Source organism: Sardina pilchardus, chromosome 7 (genome assembly GCF_963854185.1).
Source record: "Sardina pilchardus chromosome 7, fSarPil1.1, whole genome shotgun sequence".
Taxonomy (NCBI): domain Eukaryota; kingdom Metazoa; phylum Chordata; class Actinopteri; order Clupeiformes; family Clupeidae; genus Sardina; species Sardina pilchardus.
Window position 1 is genome coordinate 9,078,606 of NC_085000.1, and position 24,009 is coordinate 9,102,614.

The 24,009-nt window shown below is 42.6% G+C and overlaps 4 protein-coding genes across 5 annotated transcripts in view; 3 read left to right on the top strand and 1 right to left on the bottom strand.

Moving 5' to 3' along the window:
* bgnb (biglycan b) overlaps nt 1–1,972 on the top strand; it is a 20,335-nt gene extending 18,363 nt beyond the window's left edge. Inside the window, exons 7-8 of the mRNA XM_062542144.1 lie at nt 229–367; nt 647–1,972. Coding sequence (XP_062398128.1) covers nt 229–367; nt 647–844 — 337 coding nt within the window. The 3' untranslated portion in view covers nt 845–1,972. The remainder of the gene's footprint in view (nt 1–228; nt 368–646) is intronic.
* A 1,681-nt stretch (nt 1,973–3,653) lies between these two features.
* b4galt3 (UDP-Gal:betaGlcNAc beta 1,4- galactosyltransferase, polypeptide 3) lies at nt 3,654–13,104 on the top strand. 2 transcript variants are annotated; one of them, XM_062540645.1, is made up of 8 exons: nt 3,654–4,124; nt 5,021–5,106; nt 5,326–6,015; nt 6,569–6,804; nt 7,385–7,575; nt 7,986–8,108; nt 9,734–9,838; nt 10,804–13,104. In XM_062540645.1, exons 3-8 carry the CDS (start codon nt 5,736–5,738, stop codon nt 11,123–11,125), a joined length of 1,257 nt encoding a protein of 418 aa, XP_062396629.1. In that variant the 5' UTR covers nt 3,654–4,124; nt 5,021–5,106; nt 5,326–5,735; the 3' UTR covers nt 11,126–13,104. The 2 variants fall into 2 exon arrangements, with proteins under 2 accessions (XP_062396629.1, XP_062396630.1); XM_062540646.1 differs by having other exon boundaries at nt 7,385–7,569.
* A 1,803-nt stretch (nt 13,105–14,907) lies between these two features.
* Nucleotides 14,908–16,570, bottom strand: cfap126 (cilia and flagella associated protein 126). The gene is made up of 5 exons (XM_062542145.1): nt 16,433–16,570; nt 16,244–16,306; nt 15,928–16,005; nt 15,522–15,728; nt 14,908–15,331 (listed from the first exon to the last, which is right to left on the bottom strand). Exons 1-5 carry the CDS (start codon nt 16,457–16,459, stop codon nt 15,104–15,106), a joined length of 603 nt encoding a protein of 200 aa, XP_062398129.1. The 5' UTR covers nt 16,460–16,570; the 3' UTR covers nt 14,908–15,103.
* Nucleotides 16,571–17,836: 1,266 nt separating this feature from the next.
* ccnq (cyclin Q) lies at nt 17,837–21,361 on the top strand. The gene is made up of 6 exons (XM_062540647.1): nt 17,837–18,314; nt 18,460–18,588; nt 18,755–18,809; nt 18,933–19,065; nt 19,232–19,450; nt 19,802–21,361. The coding sequence occupies exons 1-6, from the start codon at nt 18,200–18,202 to the stop codon at nt 19,889–19,891; spliced, it is 741 nt and encodes a 246-aa protein (XP_062396631.1). The 5' UTR covers nt 17,837–18,199; the 3' UTR covers nt 19,892–21,361.
* The last annotated feature ends 2,648 nt before the right edge of the window (nt 21,362–24,009 follow it).

Below are 24,009 nucleotides of genomic sequence, written 5' to 3' on the forward strand. Positions count from 1 at the left end.
AGCACGCCAGTGAAAGGCAAGCATTCCACCTCTGCTGATCTGCACGCTCTAGTGGGCCGCCTCAGACAATGCGGCCCCTCGCTGTGGATCTAGTCCATTGTGTTTCTCCGTCGCCGTGGGTACGTGACCCTAATCTGTGCCTGGTCCTCTGTCTCTCTCTCTCTCTCTCTCGCTCTCTCTCTCTCCCTTTTGTCATTGTTGTTTTTTGTTGTTTTTTGTGGTTGCCAGATTGGGCCTGGGCCACAACAAGATCCGCCAGATTGAGAATGGCAGCCTGTCCTACTTGCCCAGGCTCAGGGAGCTGCACTTGGAGAACAATCTCCTCACTCGGGTGCCCAAGGGCCTGCCGGACATGAAGTTCCTGCAGGTAAGCAGAGGGAGGCTGGCTACACAGCCTGCTAATGGCTTGTACTGAAAAGAAAAGTGAAGTGGGGTGTTAAATTGAAAGGCCTTGGGTAAAATAACATGGCCATCATATCAATGTATTGAGAGAAGGAGAGAGAGAGCGACGAGAGATAGCTTATTTTCAGCCTAGTTTCTCTCACAGTCATTGTTTCTCTCATATTCATTTTTCATTATCTCTCTTCCTCTCTCTCTCTCCGTCTCTCTCTCTCTCTCCCTCTCTCTCTTTCTCCCATATTTTTAGATTGTCTACCTCCATGAAAACACCATCAGCGTTGTGGATGTGAATGACTTCTGCCCCCGGCATTATGCCACCAAGAGGACCTTCTACAATGGCATCAGTCTCTATGGCAACCCCGTCAACTATTGGGAGGTCCAGCCTGCCACGTTCCGCTGTGTTCTCGACCGACTGGCCATACAGTTTGGCAACTACAAGAAATAAGCATTTCAGGATACATCAGGAGAGTGCGTAGGAAAGGAGAGGGGCAGAAGTGAGTGGTGTAGAGGAGGGAGTCGAGGGTGGAAGAGCACAAGGGGCAGGTGGGGAGGATGAGGATGAGCATGAGGAGAAAGTAGTAGAGTTGAATAGGGACAGAAACATACTGTAGAGGGTCCCCAGTGATGGTGAGAAGAAGACAAATATGACCAGAGACAAAACAAAATAAACAGATGGATTTTAAAGTGTGCTTTTGTCACTCTCAAATGAGAATGTGTCCAGGCTGTGAAAACGGACATGTACCTTCTTTTGAAAACGCAATTTTACCATTTAAGTTTCATGAGATCATTTTCAGAGTTAGAAAAATACCAAATATCAACTGGATACTTAGTCATTGTCATCTACAAGTAGAGATTCCTTTTCAAAATTCTCAGCCAGTACCGTGCATAATGTTTATTTTATTTCACATGTTATTGTATTATGGTTGCAATTTTTATAGTAATTATTGTCATTATTATTATTATTATTATTATTATTATTATTATAATAGATGTTTTAATTATAATTATTGTGTGGTGTAGTTCTGGCCAGGTGAGCTAGACTTGAATGCCTGAAAATAGATGTCTCCTAAGGTGCTCTTTTTGTCACTGTTGTTTGTCTTTTTGTGCGGATGTATTTCAAAGTAACTTTCCTTCAACATACTGGCGTTGGGTTTTTTTTCTCAAAGCCCTGGCTGCCTTTTTTCATTTTTTTTTCTAAATTGCTTGTTCTGCCTTATCTCAATGCAATGTGTCTGAACCTCTGTGTTCAAACTCAGCACCACTCCGTGCCTTCACACTGAGACCACTGGGCTGGTCTCAAGGTTAGGGTGGCCATGATGGAGGGATGGATCATTTTGCACAATGTCACTCGAAACCAAACAGAAAAAAATGTACTCAATAATGTACAAACAGTTGGATTTTCAGGAAGTGTGACTTTCTTGACTTCTTGGGACAACAGTGCCTTTGATTATGCCTTTTCTGTAATTCTGCTAAAGTGCTGCATGTGAGAATTAAAAAAAAGCCTTTTCAGCTTCACTTCAGGAGCAGAGGTGAGATACGATCTTGGTCTAGAAGCTGTGACAAATAAAATGTGTTCACAATTAAACATTTTGACTCTGCAAGTTGCATCACAGCACCACAGGACCAACAGTGTCCAGCCCTGCTTACTCAAGCACATCAGGATAAATGCAGCCTTGCCACTCTAAAAAAACAAAGCTTCTTAAATGGTGCCTGATATGGTTCCTTGAAGAACCATGACTTTGTGTTGAACCTTTTAATCAAGTGAAGGGTTCATATTGGAAATGGTTCCTCAGAAAGACTGCTGTCCTATTTGTACTCCTAGCTAATAAAACATCAAATCTGGCTGTGATAGACACTATAAAATACTTGTTTTCAGTTTTCAGAGTATTTTATTATGCTTTTGGGATGGGTGTTGTTAAAAACAATATTAACCCTCATAAAAAAAAACTAAATAATATTTTCATTTTTTCATTTCAGTTTATGCTGTCTACTACAGCCAGCTCCCTCAACAGGAATAGCCTACCTCTATGCCTCACAAAATATGCACTATTCACACATTTTCAATGAGTCAATTTTATGTTTGTTCAGTAGTCACCCCAGGTTCACATATCTGTTTTTCACTCATATTACCCTTTTGCCATGCTTTTGAAGATCATGGAACCTCATTACAGAAACAGGGGAGTGTTTCAAGTGGGTGGTTTAGTGATAAACTGGGATTTTCACAGTAATATCTTTCCACACTTTAGTCAGTGTAATCATATTAGTTTGTTCTGCATTACCTTTGTGGCTGCATACTCACAGTCTTGGGGTGTATTCATTGTCTTAAACTTACAAAATACTGTATGATCCTTTGTGAATATTTTGTTAAGTTTTTGCGTGATTAAGTTTGCCTGAACAAGGTACTGTACATTCAGAAAGTCCCCGACATAAAGGTGATTTTTGCTTGTCATGAGCAAAGAGTATCTACTGCAGACGACAAGTAATGTTACAGACCTACATAAATAAACAAATCTGTAACATTACTTGATCCTGCCATTCTTGATAATGTTCAATTCTGCAATTCTTGAAAATTATATGTTCCTACCATAAAATAATGTATTATGATGATGAAGATGATTATGACCATTGATGATGTGTTTCCACCATAAAAAAGGTGTTGCCTAGGCTGATGGTGAAGTCCATGAAAGTTTCATGGCTCAACTAAACAAGTGGATGAGGCATCTGGAAAAAGGTTTTTGTGTATGATGATTTAATAAATTCAGTTAATAATGGTAAATAGCCTACCATAGGAGCCACCTCCTCGCTCTTCCTCCCACCAAACCATTTGTGGGTGGTAATGGCAGTCCACTCAGCAGCAAAAATGTCACTGTATGGATGGTAACATGGTTAAAGATAGGCCTAATGAAGGGACATAAGCCTTGCCATTTGTGACATCTTTTTTGGAGAGATAGGGCCTATTCGGCACACTTAAGATAGGATTAAGACATGCCTGCTTTTTGCTTCCTGAGTTAATGCATAGCATGAGCATAAAAGCTAAACCTCTTAGTCACATAGCCATTATCTCCAGCTCAGAGCATCCTTAACATGATAGCATACATCTGTACACAGCACTGGAATAATGATGCTGCAAAGTGACTTCTCCCAAACATGGATGAGTGGAGGAGGGGCTTAGCGTTGGCGAATGTCTGTCTCATGTAGCACTCCGTTCTAAGGAGAACACGAGAAGCATCTTCACATCAAGTAGCCTAGAGCTTAACATTTTTGGACTGACGTTGAATGCAAATATGGAACAAATGTAGGTGTTGAATTTGAAAACCAATTCGTCCGAAATCGTGAAGATTAAAATGTATTTTGACACAAAGTGTGCGCTTGGCTTCACTTTCTGTCAATCTATTGTCAACTCGTCCATTAAAGGGTGCCCCTGTAAACGCGTCATCTGCATTTGCCCCTCTGCATGTCTGCAAGCGGCGACCACAACAGCGTTTTAGCAGACCGATGTAGCATTTGGTAGTAATGGCTTCTGGGAAGCACCTGCTGGTGAAGACGATGACTTTTCCTCGGTTTTTCGTGCGTTCGCTGTAGAGTCCGGTCGCAACCGTGACATTCAGGAATGTTAACGGATAAAGCATAATTATAGAAATCGGTCGAATGTATATTAGGGAAAGCGGCCTTCATTATTTCATTCCGAAGCCTGGGACTTGATTCGGACCATCGAAGGGAAACGGGTGAGTCGCATCTCGACATGGATGATAGAAACCTCATTCACCTCATCTGGACTAGCCAAACCTAGGGCGATGGCAGATACATTTTGTGTCGTTACATGATTTCATTACAATGTTTGTTCATTAGTATCCGAGGCCGAATCGCTTTGTCTAATAACATAATAATAACATTCGTAATAATAATAATAATAATAATTATTATTATTAATAATAGGCTAGTAATAATATTAGGCGAATAATGTTATGTTGAGATCAACGACATGAACATTTTTACTTTCCTCTAACTTGACACTTCCTATATCCTTCACTAACTACTAAAGTTTGCACGCAAACCATCCTTTACCAACTCACGTGGGGTGATAAATGTGCCAGTGAAATGCTGATAGGACCATTGTAGCCTACAATGTCATTCCCAGCATTTGGCCTCTATCCACATCCCTCAGTGCAGAATCACATAGTGCACCCCACAGACTTTCAAGGTCATTTGTTATTTGGAGAACTTTAGAAGGGTAGTGCATTGACTTAGGAAGACAACAGAAAGCTGCATAATCTACAGATGAGAGAATTGCTGCATCTAATCCCAAATAGCCTTTCTCTTTCACCTGCCAAGATAATGCCATTGGGTGATTCACCGTGACTGTCAGTCAAACAACTTTAATTAGTTCAGAGAATTTAGCAATTCGATGGGGACCAGTTTTACACACACACACACACACACACACACACACACACACACACACACACACACACACACACACACACACATACACACACACACACACACACTCATACACACATTCACATTCGTTTTAGAAGTCTAGACAATGTCATACCTGTGGCCTGTGGTGTCAGCCTGCCTGTGGAGGAGAGCTTGAGACTTGGCTTAATTCATTCCCTAGGATGTCTGGTAACGTGTCGTGTCGGGGAAAGGAACACAATGGACATTCACTGCTGCGTGGACGTTTCTGACCACACCAAAGCACAGGTAAACAACCATACACATATGACAAAAGGCTGTATGCCTGATTGTTGACTTTATTTTATATTTTACAACGCTGTCTCGACAGCAGAGGTGTCGTGTAGGCCTTTTTGCCCATGTCATGTATTGAAAAGTTAAAGTTGACTGGTATTTAACAAACGCTTTTTATTCAAAGCAACATAAGGTTGGCATGTATTTATGTGTTCTCCTCTGTCTCCTTTGCAGCGATTGGCTCTGTGCTGAGGGTATGGGTCTGTGGAGGGCCCTGCTCCTGAGCTCTCTCTGTCTCACACTATAGATGCCCACTTGCCGGCCCTCAGAGCCGGAGTTGCCCTTCTCAACCTCCGCCTCCCCTCTCCCTCCTCCTCCTCCTCCTCCTCCTCCTCCTCCCACCCTCTCTCTTTCAGTTTGTAATCCCCGTCAGACTGCCCCCTCTCACCCCTGTCTACCCTTCCAGTGGCTCTGAGTTTCTCAAAGCCGTCTCTGTTTGTACTCTCTTGATACACTCCCCTCTATCTCTCTCTCTTTCATCTGTCTTTCCCTGTCTGTCCCCCCTTTGACCCCTTTCTCTCTTTCTCTCTGTCTCTCTCCCTCTTTCTGAATCTCTCTCTCTCTCTCATTCTCTCACTCCAACGATGCTGTGCTGTGGTCGAGCGCTGGACTCCCCATGTACCCTGGCTATGCTGGTGGGGTTCCAGTTTGCGTTCGTCCTCTACTTCTCCCTAGGAGGGTTCCGGGGCCTGGTGTCAGTGCTTGTCCACTCCACTGAGCCCGAGTTCGACTACTCGCGGCCCCACGACGTCTATACCAACCTCAGCCACCTGGGGGCGCTCGCGCCCCATCACGCAGGACCAGCGGCACCAACAGGGCCAACGCCACAGCTGAAGGACTGCCAGGTGCCCTCGCCACTGTTGGGTGAGCAGCTTGTGTTACAGATATCCTCATATACAACAAAGCAGACTGCATAAGGTCATTAGCGTTGTGTGAGACGACAACCAAATGGACAAGTTTGGTTGGATGTGAGCCTTGACAGGCAGGATTTAGGGATTCAGTGGCCTGCCAAGTGCTTCAGTAAATAATAAAGTAAAAAGCATATTATAGATTAAAGAAGAACCCTAGAATGTAATCAGTTTAAAAATTGCTGTTGTGGCTCAAACTTGGCTATTTTAATTTTAGAAATGCTGGCTGTCCGAATTAATATGAATCCAATCAATTGAAATATATCGGCCATTATATTATGAGAAGGGTTTTATGATAAACCCCGTTTTTATTTTTATCACAACAAATGCACCCACTACTTCTTCACCGACCTTCAGCAATGACAATCGCTTCCCGAGGCCAAGATTCCAGGATAAGCTTCTTGGCTTTCATCCATAATTTCTATAGACCCCCCAGCCCGAGGCGACTAAGATTGCTGCAGATGATAAATGTTGAGACTGCTCAGATGTCCTCTCACTTCCCTCTGCAGTGGGCCCTGTGTTGGTGCGCCTGTCGTCCCCTCCCTCGCTGGACGAGATCAAGGAGAAGAACCCTCTGGTGACTCCAGGGGGTCACTACACTCCACCAGACTGCGAGCCAAGGCACCATACGGCTATCGTGGTGCCCTACCGAAACCGGCAGGCTCACCTCCGAGCCCTCCTCTACCACCTCCACCCTTTCCTGCAACGGCAGCAGATCCACTACAGCATCTATATTGTGCATCAGGTCTCAGATTATAATCCATTATAACCATTACACCCTGATACAATCTTGACAAAAACAATGTTTCTCATCTTTCTCAAACACAGCCGTACACTGTGTGCATTGTCCACACGAAATCCATTGAATCAGCACTTCTATTGTGTTATGTTACTTGTATGTTATAAACAGTACCATTTGAATGCAACATAGAAACAGGACATTTCACAAAGTCCTGCTCAAAACTGTACGCTACTTTGCAGTGCACAGTACTGATTTGCTCATTGAAGTTTTGCAAAAAGAAAACAATCAAACTGATTTTGTTGTTTGCATTGCATTCAGATAGGAAACTGTGTTTCAATTTCAGTAAATATTCAGAAGACAGAAAGACAACCAGATAGAGAGAAGTAGTGGCAATGGTGGAATTATTTTTCTCAAACCCTTTCATGCTAGACATTTGGTCTTTCATAAAATCTTACTAAAGTGTAAAAACACCTCTTGGGAATTCTAGGCCATGAACCTCAGAGGCAAGGATAAAGCATGCTCCACTTCCTGCATCTCTCCTCGTGTCACTTGTGTAACTCCCCCCTCTCCATCTCTTCTGCAGCTTGGAAACGCCACTTTTAATCGCGCCAAGCTGCTGAATGTCGGGGTGCGCGAGGCACTGCGGGACGAAGACTGGAGCTGCATCTTCCTCCATGACGTCGACCTGCTCCCTGAAAACGACCACAACACATACACCTGCCACCCTCAGTATCCAACACATCTCTCTGTGGCCATGGACAAGTTTAGGTACAGGTAAGGCTAAGACACCATGAACTTTCTAGCCTCTAGAACTTAGGTGAACCTTAGGACCCAAATTAACCTTAGGAACCATAGTGGAGCAAAAATGTTGGTGTCCAGTACCACATACTGCGGATGGACCCAGTGCCCACAGAGCCCTAAGTACGTATCCGTCCGGAGGTCATTTCTCAAACCAATATCCCATCTCCCTCCCACTTATTACACTGTGTCCTACTGTTCTATTTATTAAAGGCCAAAAAGTCCCCAAACCGATATACTGGGTGTCATTTATATGAATGTGAAGTGAAATTGTAGTGAGTGCACCCTCAGTGTGAGCTCTGATGGAAAGTGTGAAGTATGAAATGAAATGATGTGCTCCCGATGGCGGCACCGGTAACCGTGATATTTTGCCGCCCTGCCTGCAGACTGCCATATCCACAGTATTTCGGCGGCGTTTCTGCTGTGACTCCAAACCAGTACCTCAAGATGAACGGCTTTCCCAACCAGTATTGGGGCTGGGGAGGAGAGGACGACGACATCGCAACCAGGTGAGCAGAGACACCCACGTGGCCTAGTTCAATTCAATGAAGTTAAATGAAGTCTAATCTGTTTAATGCATGCAGATGTACAGTAGTATGCATGTATGATACATTGGATTTTAGACATAGAGTTGAAAGTAGCGCCACCGCTTGTCACCTGGCTTGTCGTGGCGAGATACACATTCACAGCTTCTCACTTTACTGAGCGGTGCAGCTTCAGGTTGGCTGCGCCCGACTGGTTTCCACCTGGCTGGAAACATAGCATGATTATTATGGTCAAAGCACTTTGAGAAGAGTGTCCAGGGTGACCCACAGGTTGATAACCCCTGCACTAGTGAGTGCCACAGTTGGCACGGCACCTCAACCGTGTTTTACTGCCTTTTCTTTTTTCTTATTAGTCCCTTTTGTTCATCATAACACTTTAGAGTACACTGTTCTAGCCATGTCACTTTCATTGTAAACCTTCTCTCATGTCTTTTCACTCCAGTTTAACTGTTGGAAGGTTCAGTAAGTATAAACAAAAGATAGTAGGTTGGTATGTGTGCAAGGCTTTGATTTTTTTTAATTTGTCATACATTTGTGGGATTGCATGAAAGGGTACAGTGTATTTGGGACATAGCTGCTAATCAATGGATTATCAGGCAAGGTAGGAGTCTACCAACGGAAGCAGGCTCAAACACTGGATCAGACACGAAAAGTCAAAGCCTTGCAACCCACAGGTAGAGGCATAGCTGTTGTGACTGAACTGTGTAGCTTGCCTTTTTAGGTCATTGGTTAGTATTGCACCCTCTCTGGTTCCCTCGCTTCCAAGTTTCTGTAGTGTACCCTCCGAACATGGCATTGACTCAAAGCGGAAATGAGTACAGAGCCTCTGTTGCCTGTCCCAGAAACTACAAGGCCAGCTTGATGCATGAGCACTGACTTAAGTGGGCTACTCTTCAGCAGGTCAGGTCTTAAATCCCCTATATTGAACCTTAGGAATACGTGTTTTTTTACTATGTTGTGTTATTTTCACTAAAACTTTAGCTTTGCTCTGGGCTGAACAGGCTTTTCCGGTTTATATTGTGTCACACTTTACTTCAATGTGGAACCAACTGACCTAGATGTGTTGGAAGATATGGCAGAACTATTGGCCAGACCTTGAAACCAAGACACTTGTCTTAATCTAGACAAACATAGAACTGTCCGTAGCCTATATTACCAGTTGCCAAACAAGTACTTTGTATAGCTACAGTATATATAGCATATATACCGTATCCCCCCCCACACACACACTCACACACACACACACACACACACACACACACACACACACATACACACACACACACACCACTAGACTGAGTACCTGGTATGTAAATGTTTGCATTGCCTTATGTTGTAGTTACTGTAGATCTTACTGTATGTAATGACACAAACCCAAACCCCTCAAAGGAGTAGTCAGTGGATGTAGATAGTTCAGAGGTCCACAAGTTGTGATCCATCAGATGTGCTACATTCCCTCTTTGTCTCTCCCCAACATTCACACCTTTGTCCACATTCTGCCTCTTGACTCTAGTGCTCTGATTCTCTTCCTCTGCCTTTGTGCATTTTCCTTTTGTCTCACCACACTCCTGTTTTATGTGACTCCTCAGGATACGTCTCTCAGGGATGAAGATAGTGCGCCCCCCGGTGGCCATAGGCCATTATAAGATGATCAAGCATAAAGGGGACCAGGGCAATGAGCAGAACCCTCGCAGGTAACAGGAGACGGTGTTTGGTTGTGTCATGGCTGTTCACATGATAATATTAATGAAAATGATAATAAAAGAAATACATATATTATATATTATGCTTATCAAGTCACCCATAGTTCACAGATGCTGCCTTTACTGTGATAATATAACACAAATCTGTGTGTGATTTTTGTTCTACATACTGTAGTCAGATAAGAGAATGAGATTGGCATCTGGACATTTTTCAAATGGCATGTGGCTTTTGTCCTCATACATTCATTATTTGACCTGACTTTGTCACAATAGAGAGGAAGGTAGAAACAACAGGTATCGTTGGTTGACTCGTGAGAGTTTGCGTTTTGTCCTTGCTGAAGGACTTAAAGCTGAAAAGCACTTGGAACTGATTTGTCTTTGTGACTGAGAGCCTTGTTATGTAAATAATGAAATTTCCATATATAATGAAAAAATGATGAATACGGTTTTGTGGTATGGACGCAGTTGATGCGAACATACAACTTTCATTATCTTGGCCTGACAATTACATTTTTGCTCAAATGCTCAAACATGCATTTAATGCCACATATTTTTTCCATACCACATGCATGCACACAAGAGCCTTTGTTTTTGTTTTTGTCACTGGGTAGCTGTACCCTAGTGTGACCACTGAGAAGAGTAAGGACTAGTGGACTGTGGTTGTCCATTGAGTGGCCATTGAGAGGCATTACATGAGGAGATTTTAGTGAGGAGCTGGTCTAAAATCTTTCAATCTCATGTCCTATCTGTCATTAGAGGCAGACGGCACCAGCTGTTTCTCAAGGAGCAATTCGTCTCTCAGTTGCAAAAGTATCATCAGAGTGTTAGACATCTTTGTGGAACACCTGTTGATGTTAAGCCGCAGCTGTACTTTAAATAGCAATAGTAAATGGTAGATTTGTTTGATAGATGTATGAAAGTTCTCTACTAATGGTGATCTATTTGGCTCTTGATAGGTTTGACCTGTTGAAGCGTACGAGGATAAACTGGCGCTCCGATGGGCTGAACTCCCTGACCTACCAGCTCCTGTCCAAGGAGCTGGAGCCGCTGTACACCAACCTGTCCGTCAACATTGGTGATGACCCCCACCCTGCGAAGAACGGCCAGCCTCCGAGGAAGCAAACCCCACCTCCGGTCCGTCGCCCAGACAAATCTAAGGCGAAAGCCAAGTTGGTGGCTCCCACAAAACCTGTGAAAACTGACACCGCCCAGCGGAAGACAGCCAATGAGACATCAGCTCGGGGAGAGAAGGCGGAGACGAAGCAGGAAGTGGGCTGATTTCAGTATCCGAGATTGACGCCTCTGCTGCAGGATCTGTGCTGTATGGCTTCTGTCATAAAAGGTCGATCTGAATTCAGCTGTTTTTCCCCGTATTCCTTCTTTACAGCAGAGCTTTGTCTCAGTTATTCTCAATGATAAGATAGCCACGTCACGAATATCCTCTCACGGAGAGTGGACCACGATCAGCTTTTCAAAACACCCTTGAATGTTCCTTGAAGACTGACATGATACTTTGATGCACTGGTTCAGCAGCTTGTTTCGACTAAAACTCTACTCTGACTGGTGGCGAGACATTTCAGTCTCGCCACAGTGGTTGTAAATATCTCTCCCGGGGGTGAAGTGGGTATGTGTGTGATTGGACACAGTGCCAGTTTGTGTGTGTGTGTGTGTGTGTGTGTGTGTGTGTGTGTGTGTGTGTGTGTGTGTGTGTGTGTGTGTGTGTGTGTGTGTGTGTGTGTGTGTGTGTGTGTGTGTGTGTGTGTGTGTGTGTGTGTGTGTGTGTGTGTGTGTGTGTGTGTGTGTGTGTGTGTGTGTGTGTGTGTGTATGCTTATTCAGCCAGTCTGCTGCCAGCTGCTGCTCCATGCCCACCCGTGTGGGCTTGTCTTTCTGTGCCTTTTTCTCGCTCTAGTACCATTTCTCTTACTGACGTGTATCGGTTTAGTGTTCTCAACCCAGATCCCTTCTCCAAGAGGAACATGTGTGTTGGTTTGCGGAAAGGATATGCTGTTTTGTATCAGTCTGCATGGGTGGGTTAGAGATGTTGTTGCTGAACAGGTTTCTTATCACTGTGCAGTTTTGTTGAGGTTTTTTTTTTTTTGGTTCAAGCTGTAGAAGAGATTTCTATATCACGAGTTTACACTGGTTTGTGTTCTCATTACAGAGCTGGTTATGCTTAGTTTATCTTTCCATACCTCTTAAGATCAGAGTTTATATTTGTATAGCAGTACAGTACATATCTATTTTCACTTTAGTCCGTGTTTGGTGCCTCTTTTTGATTAGAACTTTAATTTAGAGACAATCAGTAGCCTAAGATACATGGTCCTATCCAATCATACCATGGAGGGAGAAAAAAAAATCGATAAACCAAAAAAGGAAAAAACGTGGGGAAAAAAGTAAATAAAAAGACTTAAGAACATATTTTAGACATCGCAATGAAAGTATTGTTTTGATGAATGCAGTTTTCTTTTTTTTAATTTTATGAATGTGTCCATGGGGTTCCGCTCAGTGCTGTCTCACGGGGAGAACTTCCTCTGCACAGCTGTGTCGTTGCCTAAATGTACATGTTTTACCCTGCTTTTGGCTTTCATCTTTTATGTTGACAACAATAGCTTCGTTTGGCCAGTGTACCTACAGTTCAGGTTTCCATGTCTATGAATCCTGTAAGTATATCTGTAGGGCAGGGGAGCATATTTTGTTACTTCAAAAGCATAGTGCATGATCCGAATGTAAGCTCTAGTTCTTTATACTGTAACTACAATATCAACATGTGTTGATATCTGCAGTTGTGGATGGACATCCTGATGACATGACATTTTTACTCAGTACATTATTCATCTGTAGTAAAAAGGCAAGAATAGTCATGATAATGGTTTTCATTTTGTCAACAGTACTTGTATCATTTCCAAATGATAGGGTGCACTATTAGACCAATTCATTCATGCAATATTGTCCTTTCTGATTATAAGCTATATCTTCCTTCCAGCAACGTAGTACTAACCCACATAGTACAGAGGGCTGTCCAGCATGCGTCAGACAAAAGACAGTTTCCATTCAACATACTGACAGGATTTCCATAGTATACTATATATGATATATATTTACTAAATTAGTTTTATATCAGATGTTTTGGTTTTAGGAAATGACACATTACTTGAACTACCTTACTGTGCATAGTTACCATAGATATTTCTTTGGTATCTGTTTGACTTGAATTAAACTATGTACTGATAAGAAGCTGTAAATTAAAAGTATTTAAAAGATATCCTTGATTGTATTGATTTTAAGGCTACCATAGTATTACATTTGCATGCATTAGTTTAGCAGACACTCTAATCCATAGCGACTTACATATGTCAATTATAAGGGCCTTGCTCAATGGCACAATGGTGTGGTGGTTGTACAGTGGTGATGTACTGGTTAAGGAGCTGGGTTAGCATGCAGTAGTCTGAAAGGTGGGGGTTCAATTCCCGGCTTCCATCATTGCGCCCTTGAGCAAGGCCACTTAACTCCAAGTTGCTCCGGGGACAAGTGCAATCCCTCGTAGTATAGTTGACGTATATAAGTCACTTTAGATAACAGTGTCTGCTAAATGAATAAATGAAAATCTTAATTGAACTTTTCTGGCTATTTCATGCTCCTTAACCACCAAGCTACAGTACCACCGTACTTTTCTAGTATTAGGGTAAGTGTAAATAGGCTTGTCCATAGACCATAGTCCATAACATTTTATGAGTTTGAAGTGAAAATTCTTCGGTTTGTTACACTCCAAACCTGTTAATAGTATTCATCTAATTTATCCTTGACATATTGTGACCAATTCAAGTTGATTAAACGTCAATCAATAACTTATTTTACACTGCCCTCTTCCAATTGAGAACTTATATTTGGGTGTGTAGATTGGATACCTAATCAATGTAGTGAGAGGAGATAAACACTCAATTTCTTTTACTTGTTTTCTTTTTCGCAGCAGGAAGGCTACTTGCTACTTTAGTTAATGCACAGTTGGATAAGAGCCATGAAAACCTAAAGTAACATGAGACTGTTTTTTGTTAATACCATGCTTACCTCCCTCCCCCACAACATTCTACTGTAAATCAATTTTGTGAATCAAATATGTAGCATAGTTATACTGTCCACCATTTCAAAGCTTGGACTGATGCCTGGTAATTGGGATGCAAATACAATTTTCGTGTAAGTATTCCATATTTTGTGTGGTCATTCTACTGTATATCAGAACCCATGGCATACAATCCAAATAGTCTACAAAAAAAATTCAGAGTGTTACCTTTCATTTGGGACCAGGATTATGTGTCTACACAAAGGGGTTCATACAGTATGCCTTTCATAAGCCTTTTATTTTTAAAACTAGGTAACCAAAGGTCCTATTTGGAGTTGGAGTATCCATAAGGACATTGAGCTAAACACATGGGTATACTGTACCGTGACAACAAATGTTTAAAATACTCATCTTTTATTCTATATTGATCTACTTTTTTCACACAGCTACACACGACCTGGTACTTCAGACCTCAGTTGTGAACTTACAGTAAGAGTTATCAAGTGACCTGAATATGGTCAGTTCAGAGATGTTTGTAACCCCGCAGGAAAAAAAAAACAACAACTGTATCCTAGCCTCTTTAACTCTGTATCCGTAGGCTACTTCAAAGATCCTCCATTGCTCCGCTTTAACCCTCTATGGCTACTTCACACAATTGTTCTGATTGTTTCCCAAAAACCTACAGGGTTTCAACTTTCCAAAGAGGTCAAGCATTTGATTATAGGCCAAAACAGGTGGGAACAGTGCCCCCTAAAGTAGGCGGAGTGGGATTTCGGGCCAAAGCGTAGACATTGGTTTGGGGACCATGTGCCCCCTACTGAACCCCAATGATATTTTATATCATGTTTACAGTGCACTGCAGTGTCATTCTACATAATAGCAATTTCTTTGGAAACATTTGTCAGTGTACAATATACAATATGTTTTGTATCATGTAGGCCTATTTTAATTTCTGTTTTATTCTCTATTGCCTTATATCCATAAGTTCACTTATAAGCAGTCAACATGTATCACTTTCTTTACTATGAGTTATGTTTCAAAAGAGGCTGAATAGATCTGGTAGAATTATACAAGATAGGCAGATATTGATGATAAAAAGAAGAAAGAAAATAGAGAATCCTGGGTGTGCCTGTGATGTCACTGCTCAGTCTGTGTTCCTGAGCTCTTCAGGTGAGTCTGAACCCTGTTGAGTTGCTGGTCACTCATTGGATGGATTTGGCTGACCATCGCAATGGCTGTTCTGAGAAGCTGGTCTGCTATTGCCAGCACTCTTCTGGGAAGGCACTGGGCTTTGCTGGGAGGTGGGCCTGGAGGTGGGTTCTGGAGTCCTCGAACAGTCCGGCGGGCCACAAGCAGTGGGGGAGGCGCAGTGTTCTGGAGCTGGTTCTGACAATTGTTCGTGGCTCACTGGTTGGTCAGCCATGAGCTAAAACATTTAGTTTTCAGAAAAAAAGAAATACAGGCTAGCACTAACCCAAATTTCAATAAATCTACATTCTTCATATGGAGTTGTGTTGTAAAAAGTTCTTAAAGGTTATATGCACATCACCTGTTCTAATGGGTGTCATTGTGCATATGAATTCATAAGCCTATAAAGGGTCCTGAGCACACGTTACCTCCTCCTGGGCTTTGGAGGCCCGGCCAGTGTTTTGGGCCTCTACTTCCATCCGTGGGCTGGTGGCCGTTTTGGTGCCCTTACGGTTATTCCAGTTCTTCAGACGCTCCTGCCCCTCGTGTGAACGTGCAGTGGGGTTAATGTAGGTCGGAGGGATACGGTTGGGCAAATCCCATGTGCCCACAAAGGAAGTCCAGGCACTTCCATTCTAAAGGCATTCACAAGAAAGCAATGAATCAACATGAAACAATGGCAAATGGATGCTGATTACTTAGGCTATACAGTATGCTCTCATAAACCATGCACTTCAAACAGATGTTTAGATTATTTGGGTGATTTTGTTTATAGGCTATATTGACAATTTGCAAGATGTAGGCTAACAAATTAAAATGTGGTGTCCAGTCAACCTTAGCTTTCATTCCTGGAAGAAGGTGGCCATGGTCGTTGGTTATAAAGGTGGTGTGTCCATCAGCTGCAGAGGGTCTCTGAAATGTTGTTAATAATCACAATTTTTTTTCTAATTAAATGTTTGATTGCAAATATTAATTAGTCCTACAACTACCCTGAAAGGACATTAGGCTATTTTTAGAGCTTCTTATACCCTCGCAATAGGAACCCAATAGAAAATTCGGTACTCTCGGTGGAGCCTGCCACTACCACAATACACATCAATGCTATTGTAACATTATTATATGCAAAATACTTTATGTTAGGTTAACCTACCTCTTTGAAGTGTTTTGGAACAGTCCAGTTCTGCAATTTCTGCGACTTGTAGGCACCGTCGTACTAAAATGGAAGAAACAATGTTTTACTTATGGATAGCATCCTATAATGGTAAAGAAAAAGTCTGTTATTGCTGCACTCGTTGATTGATTGATTGCGTTAGGGAAATCAGTGGCCGATCAGACCTACCTGATTAGCAGAAAAGCTAGACGACATTGTGGCAGAGACACTGCTCTATTTCAAAGATTTTAGGGCAGAGCGCTCTGGAATCTTCGCTCTAATTTCAGGATTTTTGATTGTAGGCTACTTTGTTGACGCTTGTCTCATAGCAACCACCACACGCAGTGTTTGTAAGATGCAGGCCACCACCTAGATTGGGTGGCGCTATCCCATTTATAATTGTAGCCTAAAACACATGGAGAAATTGCATGAATTAGTTCCATATCTCTTTCCTGTCTAACTAAAGTTATAACTTGACAAACATCAATTTGCGCATTCACACATGGGCAAGGCCATAAAAACAAACATTGATGAATCAGCTCAGTGCTCTCATTTGCCACACAATTGGCCTACACAACTTTTCTTGTTGATTAACCTAAACTTTTCTTGTGGCTACTGCTGCGCGTTGATGAGTGACCACATATTGCTACAATATGTGAAATGTAAGAATGATTTAATTGAATTAGGCTACACACTGTTGCTGCAGCCAACTCCAAGAGCAGCAATTCAGCTCCACTGCTACACTATTATAGACACTATTATTAGATTCGATTAGATTCAACATTATTGTCATTGTGCAGAGAAGTAGGCCTACAAAGACAACAAAATGCAGTTTGCTAACAAGAAGTGCAACCAAAAAAAGCGCAGAAAAGTGCAATGTGATATAGGCTACAAAGTAGGCCTAGGTGGTGCATTGACAGTAGGCCTAGGCTAGGCCTACATATTATATAGTGCAATGTAAACATACTGTAGTATACAGTTGGTTTACAGGAGGTGATTTACAATAATGTTTCGATATAAAAATGCCCCCAGAGTGTAAGCACTGTAGCTGCCCAACTGCTCTAGAAAGTAATAGCCTACTGTAACCTAATGTTCTTTTCACAATACATTTACATGTAAATTACTTAACTTGATATAGCCTATGACTAGGCCTACTTCTCTTTAGCAAATTCAGGATGTCACTCTTGGCTCAAAACTATCAACTGTCATAACATCTCTTTTCACTGCACAATTGCGACGATTAAAAAGTCTCAGGACAACAATATTACAATGATTTCACAATATAGGCCTAGAAATTGAATGAGCAGAATAATAGACTAGCCTACTATTCCTAAGAGTCAGATTTGTCTGCATAAAGCATGAATAAAATAGGCCTAAATGAAGTCTGAATAGCGCAAGAAGCGTTCCACACTGCTGTTTGATATTTTAGTTTTAATCAAAGTATTAACAAAGTGATTGACAATGTGGTGTCTCGGAAGAGGCCCACAGAGTGACTGTAGAACTTTTTTTTAGCATTCACTAGATGGCGATAGATTACACTTGAGATTACTTGAGATGCTGCGCGCATCCAAAAATCGGAAGTGACGACACAGCCACTGCTGTGTGCAGTTCCGCTAGCTGGTTAGCTGTGGAAGCTTTTACCCGCGTAACGTAGTTGTGAACTCTCGTAATTTGATAAAGTGTCTCCGTGAATGTGATTTATGACTGCAGATGGTAGTATACTTTAGTTGTCTTGACCTACTCTGCAAGATTTTAATTTAACGTGAAAACATATTCCACCTAAACACAGAATAGGCTACTACTTATACTAGTGCAACTGCACATTCCCAGCAAGCTAACTAGCTAACGTGTGATGCTCTCTCTCCAAATGCTAATAAAAAAGGTAGTTGTAGTAATTGGCAATTTGAGCACTTAATTGTACATGGGTAATTTGCTTCAAGCGTCTATAGAGAGATAATGGAAGTTGCAAGGACCTCGCAAGGAGGGAGTCATGTCGCAGATACTGCAAAAAGTGGTGTCAGTCAAGAAATCAAAACACATTTTCGAGTCTGCCGCTTCATCATTGAAACTGGTAACTTTGACAAAATCTTGCAGTTTTTATTGAAGTTTGTATGGGAGTTATGTTAACGATATGTCTTACCTGAATGTAGAATAATATTTTCCAATATGGGCAATTAAAACTAACGTGGCATTCTTCAATGTTGTTAACTGTGTAGGTGTCAAGCTGGGCATGCGGTCTATGCCAGTGGCCACAGCATGCACTCTGTACCACAGGTTCTTTCGGACAGCCAGTCTAGAGGTCTACGAGCCATACCTGGTTGCCATGTCCGCCATTTACCTAGCAGGTACATTTTCCTTGACCCTGTTGCTCCTGGGTGTCCCTTGGTGCTCCCCCCCCCCCCCCCCCACACTACACACTACACACTACACACTACACACTACACACTACACACTACACACTTACATCATTCACCCCCTGCAGTTTACTCTTACCTCCTTGTATCCTTGTAGGTAAAGTCGAAGAACAACATCTAAGAACACGGGACATCATCAATGTCTGCTACAGGTAATTGACAGGAGGTCCATCATGTCCTTCTTGTAGTCAGACCAAATACTTTTGAGAGGGTTCACACACAGTGAACATTAGGCCTACCCTATACAAAGTCCTCATTCCCCCATCCCCTTGCAGATTCTTCCATCCTGGTAGTGAGCCCATGGAACTGGACGGGAAGTTCTGGGAGCTGAGGGACAGTGTGGTCCAGTGTGAGCTTCTGATCCTGCGACAGCTGAACTTTGTGGTGTCATTTCAGCATCCTCACAAGGTAATGTTTGTTGCCTTTTGTTCATAGAATAATTCCTTTTATATATTTAAGACGCTTTGGGTATCCCATGATAGTCTTCAAACTAGTGTCTTGAAAAGTTTTAGTCCTGTGAACAGGGCAGTGATTGTAGTCCACATGATCCCATGGTTTTTTTTCCCCCTTCCAGTATCTGCTGCATTACCTCGTCTCTGTGAGAAATCTCCTAAATCGCCACGCCTGGTCTCGTACGCCCATAGCTGAAACGGCCTGGGCTCTGCTCAAAGACAGTTACCACGGCTCAGTGTGTGTGCGGCACCCACCCCAACACCTTGCCCTCTCTGTCCTCTACTTGACCATCCAGAGCTATGGAGTGGAGATGCCCTCAGGAGAACTGGAGTGGTGGCAGGTGAGGGCTCTGTTCTGTAGCTTTGTGCTTGTTGACTCATCGTCACCTCAACCCAGGAAGTTATGTTTTCAATTTGGAGTTTGTTTGGTTGGTTGGTTGGTTGGTTGTGTGTGCGATTGTACAAAAAACCCTGCACCCATTTCCTATTATTATTATTATTATTAGTAGTAGTAGTAGTAGTATTTATTGTTATATTTTCAAAAAGGTTCCCTTGGCTTGTTTTGACAGTTATACATCACAATAAAGGCTAATGTTCATGGGTGGCCCCTCTAGTTTTGTCATGCTGCCCAATGCTGCTTTTCTTTTCCTATACATGTTGGATCCCAGACTTAGTGTGGTGTTACTTTACAGGCCCTGTGTGACGACATCAGTCGGGGAGAAATTGAGGACATCATGTCAGAGCTCCTGCAGCTGTACGACATGGAGGCCAAGTGCATGTGAAGAATGAGGACTGCTGAGTGCACTAGTCATCATGTGGAGATCAAGAAACACAACAGTGATAGGGTATCACTCTGAATGCTGTTTTTGATGTGAAACACCTTTGACACATTCTGTTACCCCTACTCGGGGGCAAATTTGCCGTAAACACTGCATCTCAGCAGCTTCTGGCGTGAATATGATATCGCTATAATCACAACCAGGACATCTGTCCGTTGTGCTGAAATTACAGGGACCTGTTTCTCACGTTTCCGCCAGTGGAACAATGCGTAATGGAGAGCAGCACTGCCTCTGTGTAGGAATGGGACTCCCTCTTCCACCCACGTCATGAGCAGATGCACCCCCTCAGTCTCCCAGCTCCAGTGCCCCACTTTCCTCCCCCTGTACTGTGCCATTAACTCCATATGATCTATAATCTATGAGAAGAGGTATAGGGGAAGTGTGTGTGTGTGTTCCGTGTGTGGAGGGTGGCTTTTGCCTGGTGTGCAGGGGGAAAGAAATGACCGCTTGTGTTGATTGGAGCCGTCCTCAGCCTCGGCTGGAGACGTAAAGGTAAAAGAGACTGAATCTGGGACAGCTCTTTGATAGTTCATTATTTAATTACACTCAGCCTACTCCCATTAGGCAGAGTCCCTGTCGGCTCCTATGGTTTTGTTAAGATGTATGACAGTGAAGTGGAGTCCTTGTGCCCTTTGGGAATTTCACCACTGAATTAACTGTTCCGTTCCTCCTCTAGAAGATTGGTTGAAATGGACCAATACGCAGACACATACTGTATGAGCTTCCCTTTTGAAGTGTCTCATGATAATCCCATGGGAAACATTTTATATTGTAAAACAAATATGGTGGAATGACTGCATATTACTGCATATGTGAGTGAGGGACCCCTGCATCATGCAAATACTGCTAAAAACAAGCATAGTAGGTTTTAGATATTTAAGCTCTGTAGCCAATCAAATTACCTATTCATGCCAAGGTATTGATTGACTGTAACTGTTATGGCTTGGCCCGTGCCATTATGTTATTACTTTGTCTCCCAATTAGAGAGTCAGAGACTGTATATGGACATTGGAGTTCGTTTGAACACACACCGGTAACTAAATTGTGAGGAGCAGTTTGTTGAAGTTTACAAAGAAGTTTATTGCATTAAAATGGTGAACAACTTTAAAATTGTTGCATAATTCATCTCCGTGTTGCTTACTGTGTGGACCTTGGGGAAACGGTGGTTTTGCAAGACGCTGTGCTTTTCTGCATTCCTTTCCATTAAGAAATGACACCTTGAGGCTCCTATGTGCGCTGTAGGTGAGAAAACCTTATGAAGCACTATGTCATTGCCAGTCAAGCTTACCTCAAAGCATAGCACTTTTGATAGGTGTAATGTAAACTCATTTGCAACACATACTTGTCTGTTTTTTTTTATCATGACGGGTAGTATTTTATTGGTACAGTAAGTGTCAGTTGTACTTTTTGATGGCTGTAGTCATACGTTGTAGCTCTTAGTTGTAGAGCACAATGAACAGTGCCAGCTGATCCCTTAACTGCCATCCAGGAAACTGGAGCACAGGGTTTCTACTTGTTGTCAGAGTTCTTTGCTTCCGTGACGGTGTACATAAATCTTCATCACCTCCTTTGAGTCATACCCTCTGAATAATACATTAAATAGGTGTGAATGCAGCTTTGCTTAATGCTTGAGCGAGGGCACATCCCTTAAAGTGATCGCACCTCTCATATGTGAAGTAACTGTCGTTTTTGTGATTTTAAATGTATTTAGATGAGATAGACCATTGATACCAACACACCACATTATACTGTAACAGCATGCAGGGGAAAGCATGCAAGATGACTAGTAGTTCATCAGGAGGAAAACAGCACCATAGAAAGGTCATCTCTAGATTTACACAAAGGCCTCTCATTATGCCTAATGGTTTTTGCATCATTCTAATGAGTGTATTCTGATCATTTGGGAGAGTGTATTTAAATGATTTAGTAGAGTGTATTGGATGATTTAGCAGTTATCTAGGTCTCATCTAATATACCCAACCAGAGTCCTAGAGCTCGTTCACACTGCATTCCTCATTATTCATTTGCCCAGCACGGAAAGCAAACAGATTTAAGTCATTCATGATACTGTTTAGGGTCCTTTTTAATTCAGGAGCTCCTTGGTTGATGCTGCCTTGTGAACTAGGCTAAGCATCTTAAATTACTTATTCCCCTAGAGTGTTGTGCGAGAATACTTGAAATCCCATCATTTTTCCCTCTCAGTGTTAAAAGACTCTCAAAAGATGAATTTGAAAGTGTGCTTTCAGTGTCAAACAACAGAAAGTGTCTAGACTTGCATGTGGAGTTCCAAAAGAACTAAAAATATCAACAGCCCTCGGCAAATTTTATGTTCACTTCATGGGGTCAACTTCATGACATTATTTCAGCTGCTAAAAGAGCATCTCGACACACCAATCATGTTTTATTTGCTCGGTTCTCAATGTAGCTGCTCCTACAGTAGCTCCATCCATTTGCCTTTGATAACCTTTTTTCGACTCCAACCCAAGGTTGTGCGGATGAACATGAAGGCAGTGAGTGTGGCTTTGTGGTACACCACAGCCCATCTCTGTAGTACAGCCCAGTCTAGTGGCCTCTTCACCACTATTGAGGTTCAAAGAGGGATAGAATGAGGATAGTTTGATGTTGGCACATTCTGACTCGCTGTTGGAACCATTTGCTATTTTCCTAAGGACACGCTGGACCTTCTTGTACAGTTGTTGTAATATCACTCTGGATGTGAATCCAATGTGATATTACTGGCTTCTCATGGACCAGTTCACAAGCATGTACGCACGAACCATATGCACACCATCCCGCCTCCCTCTCTCTGTCTCCCTCCCTCTCTGCAGTGAGTACGGCATGTGTCCTAATGCCGGGCATGATGAATTATGGAGAGGGTACATGTGCAGCCGCATCCACTTCCATCAATAAAACATCAGCATGTTCTTCAGTAAAGGAGATGGGTGCCCAGGCTGGGATTGATGGAAAGTGGAAGTTTGCCCTGTCTCCCATTCCAACTCCAGTCTGCCATATTCTTCTCACTTCTTCGTCTTGCGCTCCCTGCGTTCTGTGTGCCGTCTCGTGTCTTATGTGGTTCCCGCAGTCTGTTTCATGCTTCCACTCCACCGTCGAATTCCCTCTCTGACGTCACTCCTCTCAGCCTCTTCCAGGCTGAGCCTTGCTGTGCTGCCCCGTCGTCTCTTGGAATATTTTCTCTCTCTCTCTCACTCTCTTTACCTGTTTGTTAAGATCACGATCCAAAACTAAGCTTAGCTCCTTTGCTGGGTGCCTCTCTCCCTCTCTGCCATCTCTTCCCTTAGCTGCCTGGCTTTCAAAGTTCCCTTTATTGTCTTTGCCATATTTTCGCTTCACCGGTTTCATGGGCCTTTTTTTTTTTTAACTTGTATCCAATGCATGACTACACAGCACATGCACGTATGAGCAAAATCCTGCTAGAAGAGGACGAAACACTCAAACAAACAAACAAATAAACCAAAAATAGGTGTGCGTCCATTCGACAGTCTGAGACTTCATCTTGGTTGATAGTGGCATTGAGGAGCAAACGAGTTCCAATCACTCTTCTCCTGCACACAGACTTATCCCTCTTCGCCCGTGTGCTTTTCATCACTTGTCAACGCTGAGGGCTTGAAACCGACTGGGCAAACGTTGTGAACGGAGTGGTTTCTTTCTCGCCTCAGAAGCCTGAACCACTGCCAGTAGTTTGGGCTGACGCCAAATCAATCAACTTTCAAGAAAGAAAAGCGGGTGATGGATAGGGGGCTTCTGCAGGGAAGAAAGATGCAGGATGATGAGGTAAACTATCCGCTTTAATTAAAGCACACTAAAGAGAACTTTGAGCCAAAAAAAGCTAATTTGAAACTATCAGTGCAATACAAGCGTGTTACCAATAACAATAGTCATAGAACCACTGCACATTTTACTGATCCTATGGTTGCTGAGTGACATTCGAATGAGTTGATGGTCATATTTAAATTTGCGGTGGTCTCTTATTTTTTTTTAATATGATCGCTCATCAACCATACTGTAGGATGACATCAGAAAAATGTGCAGTGCTCTCTGAA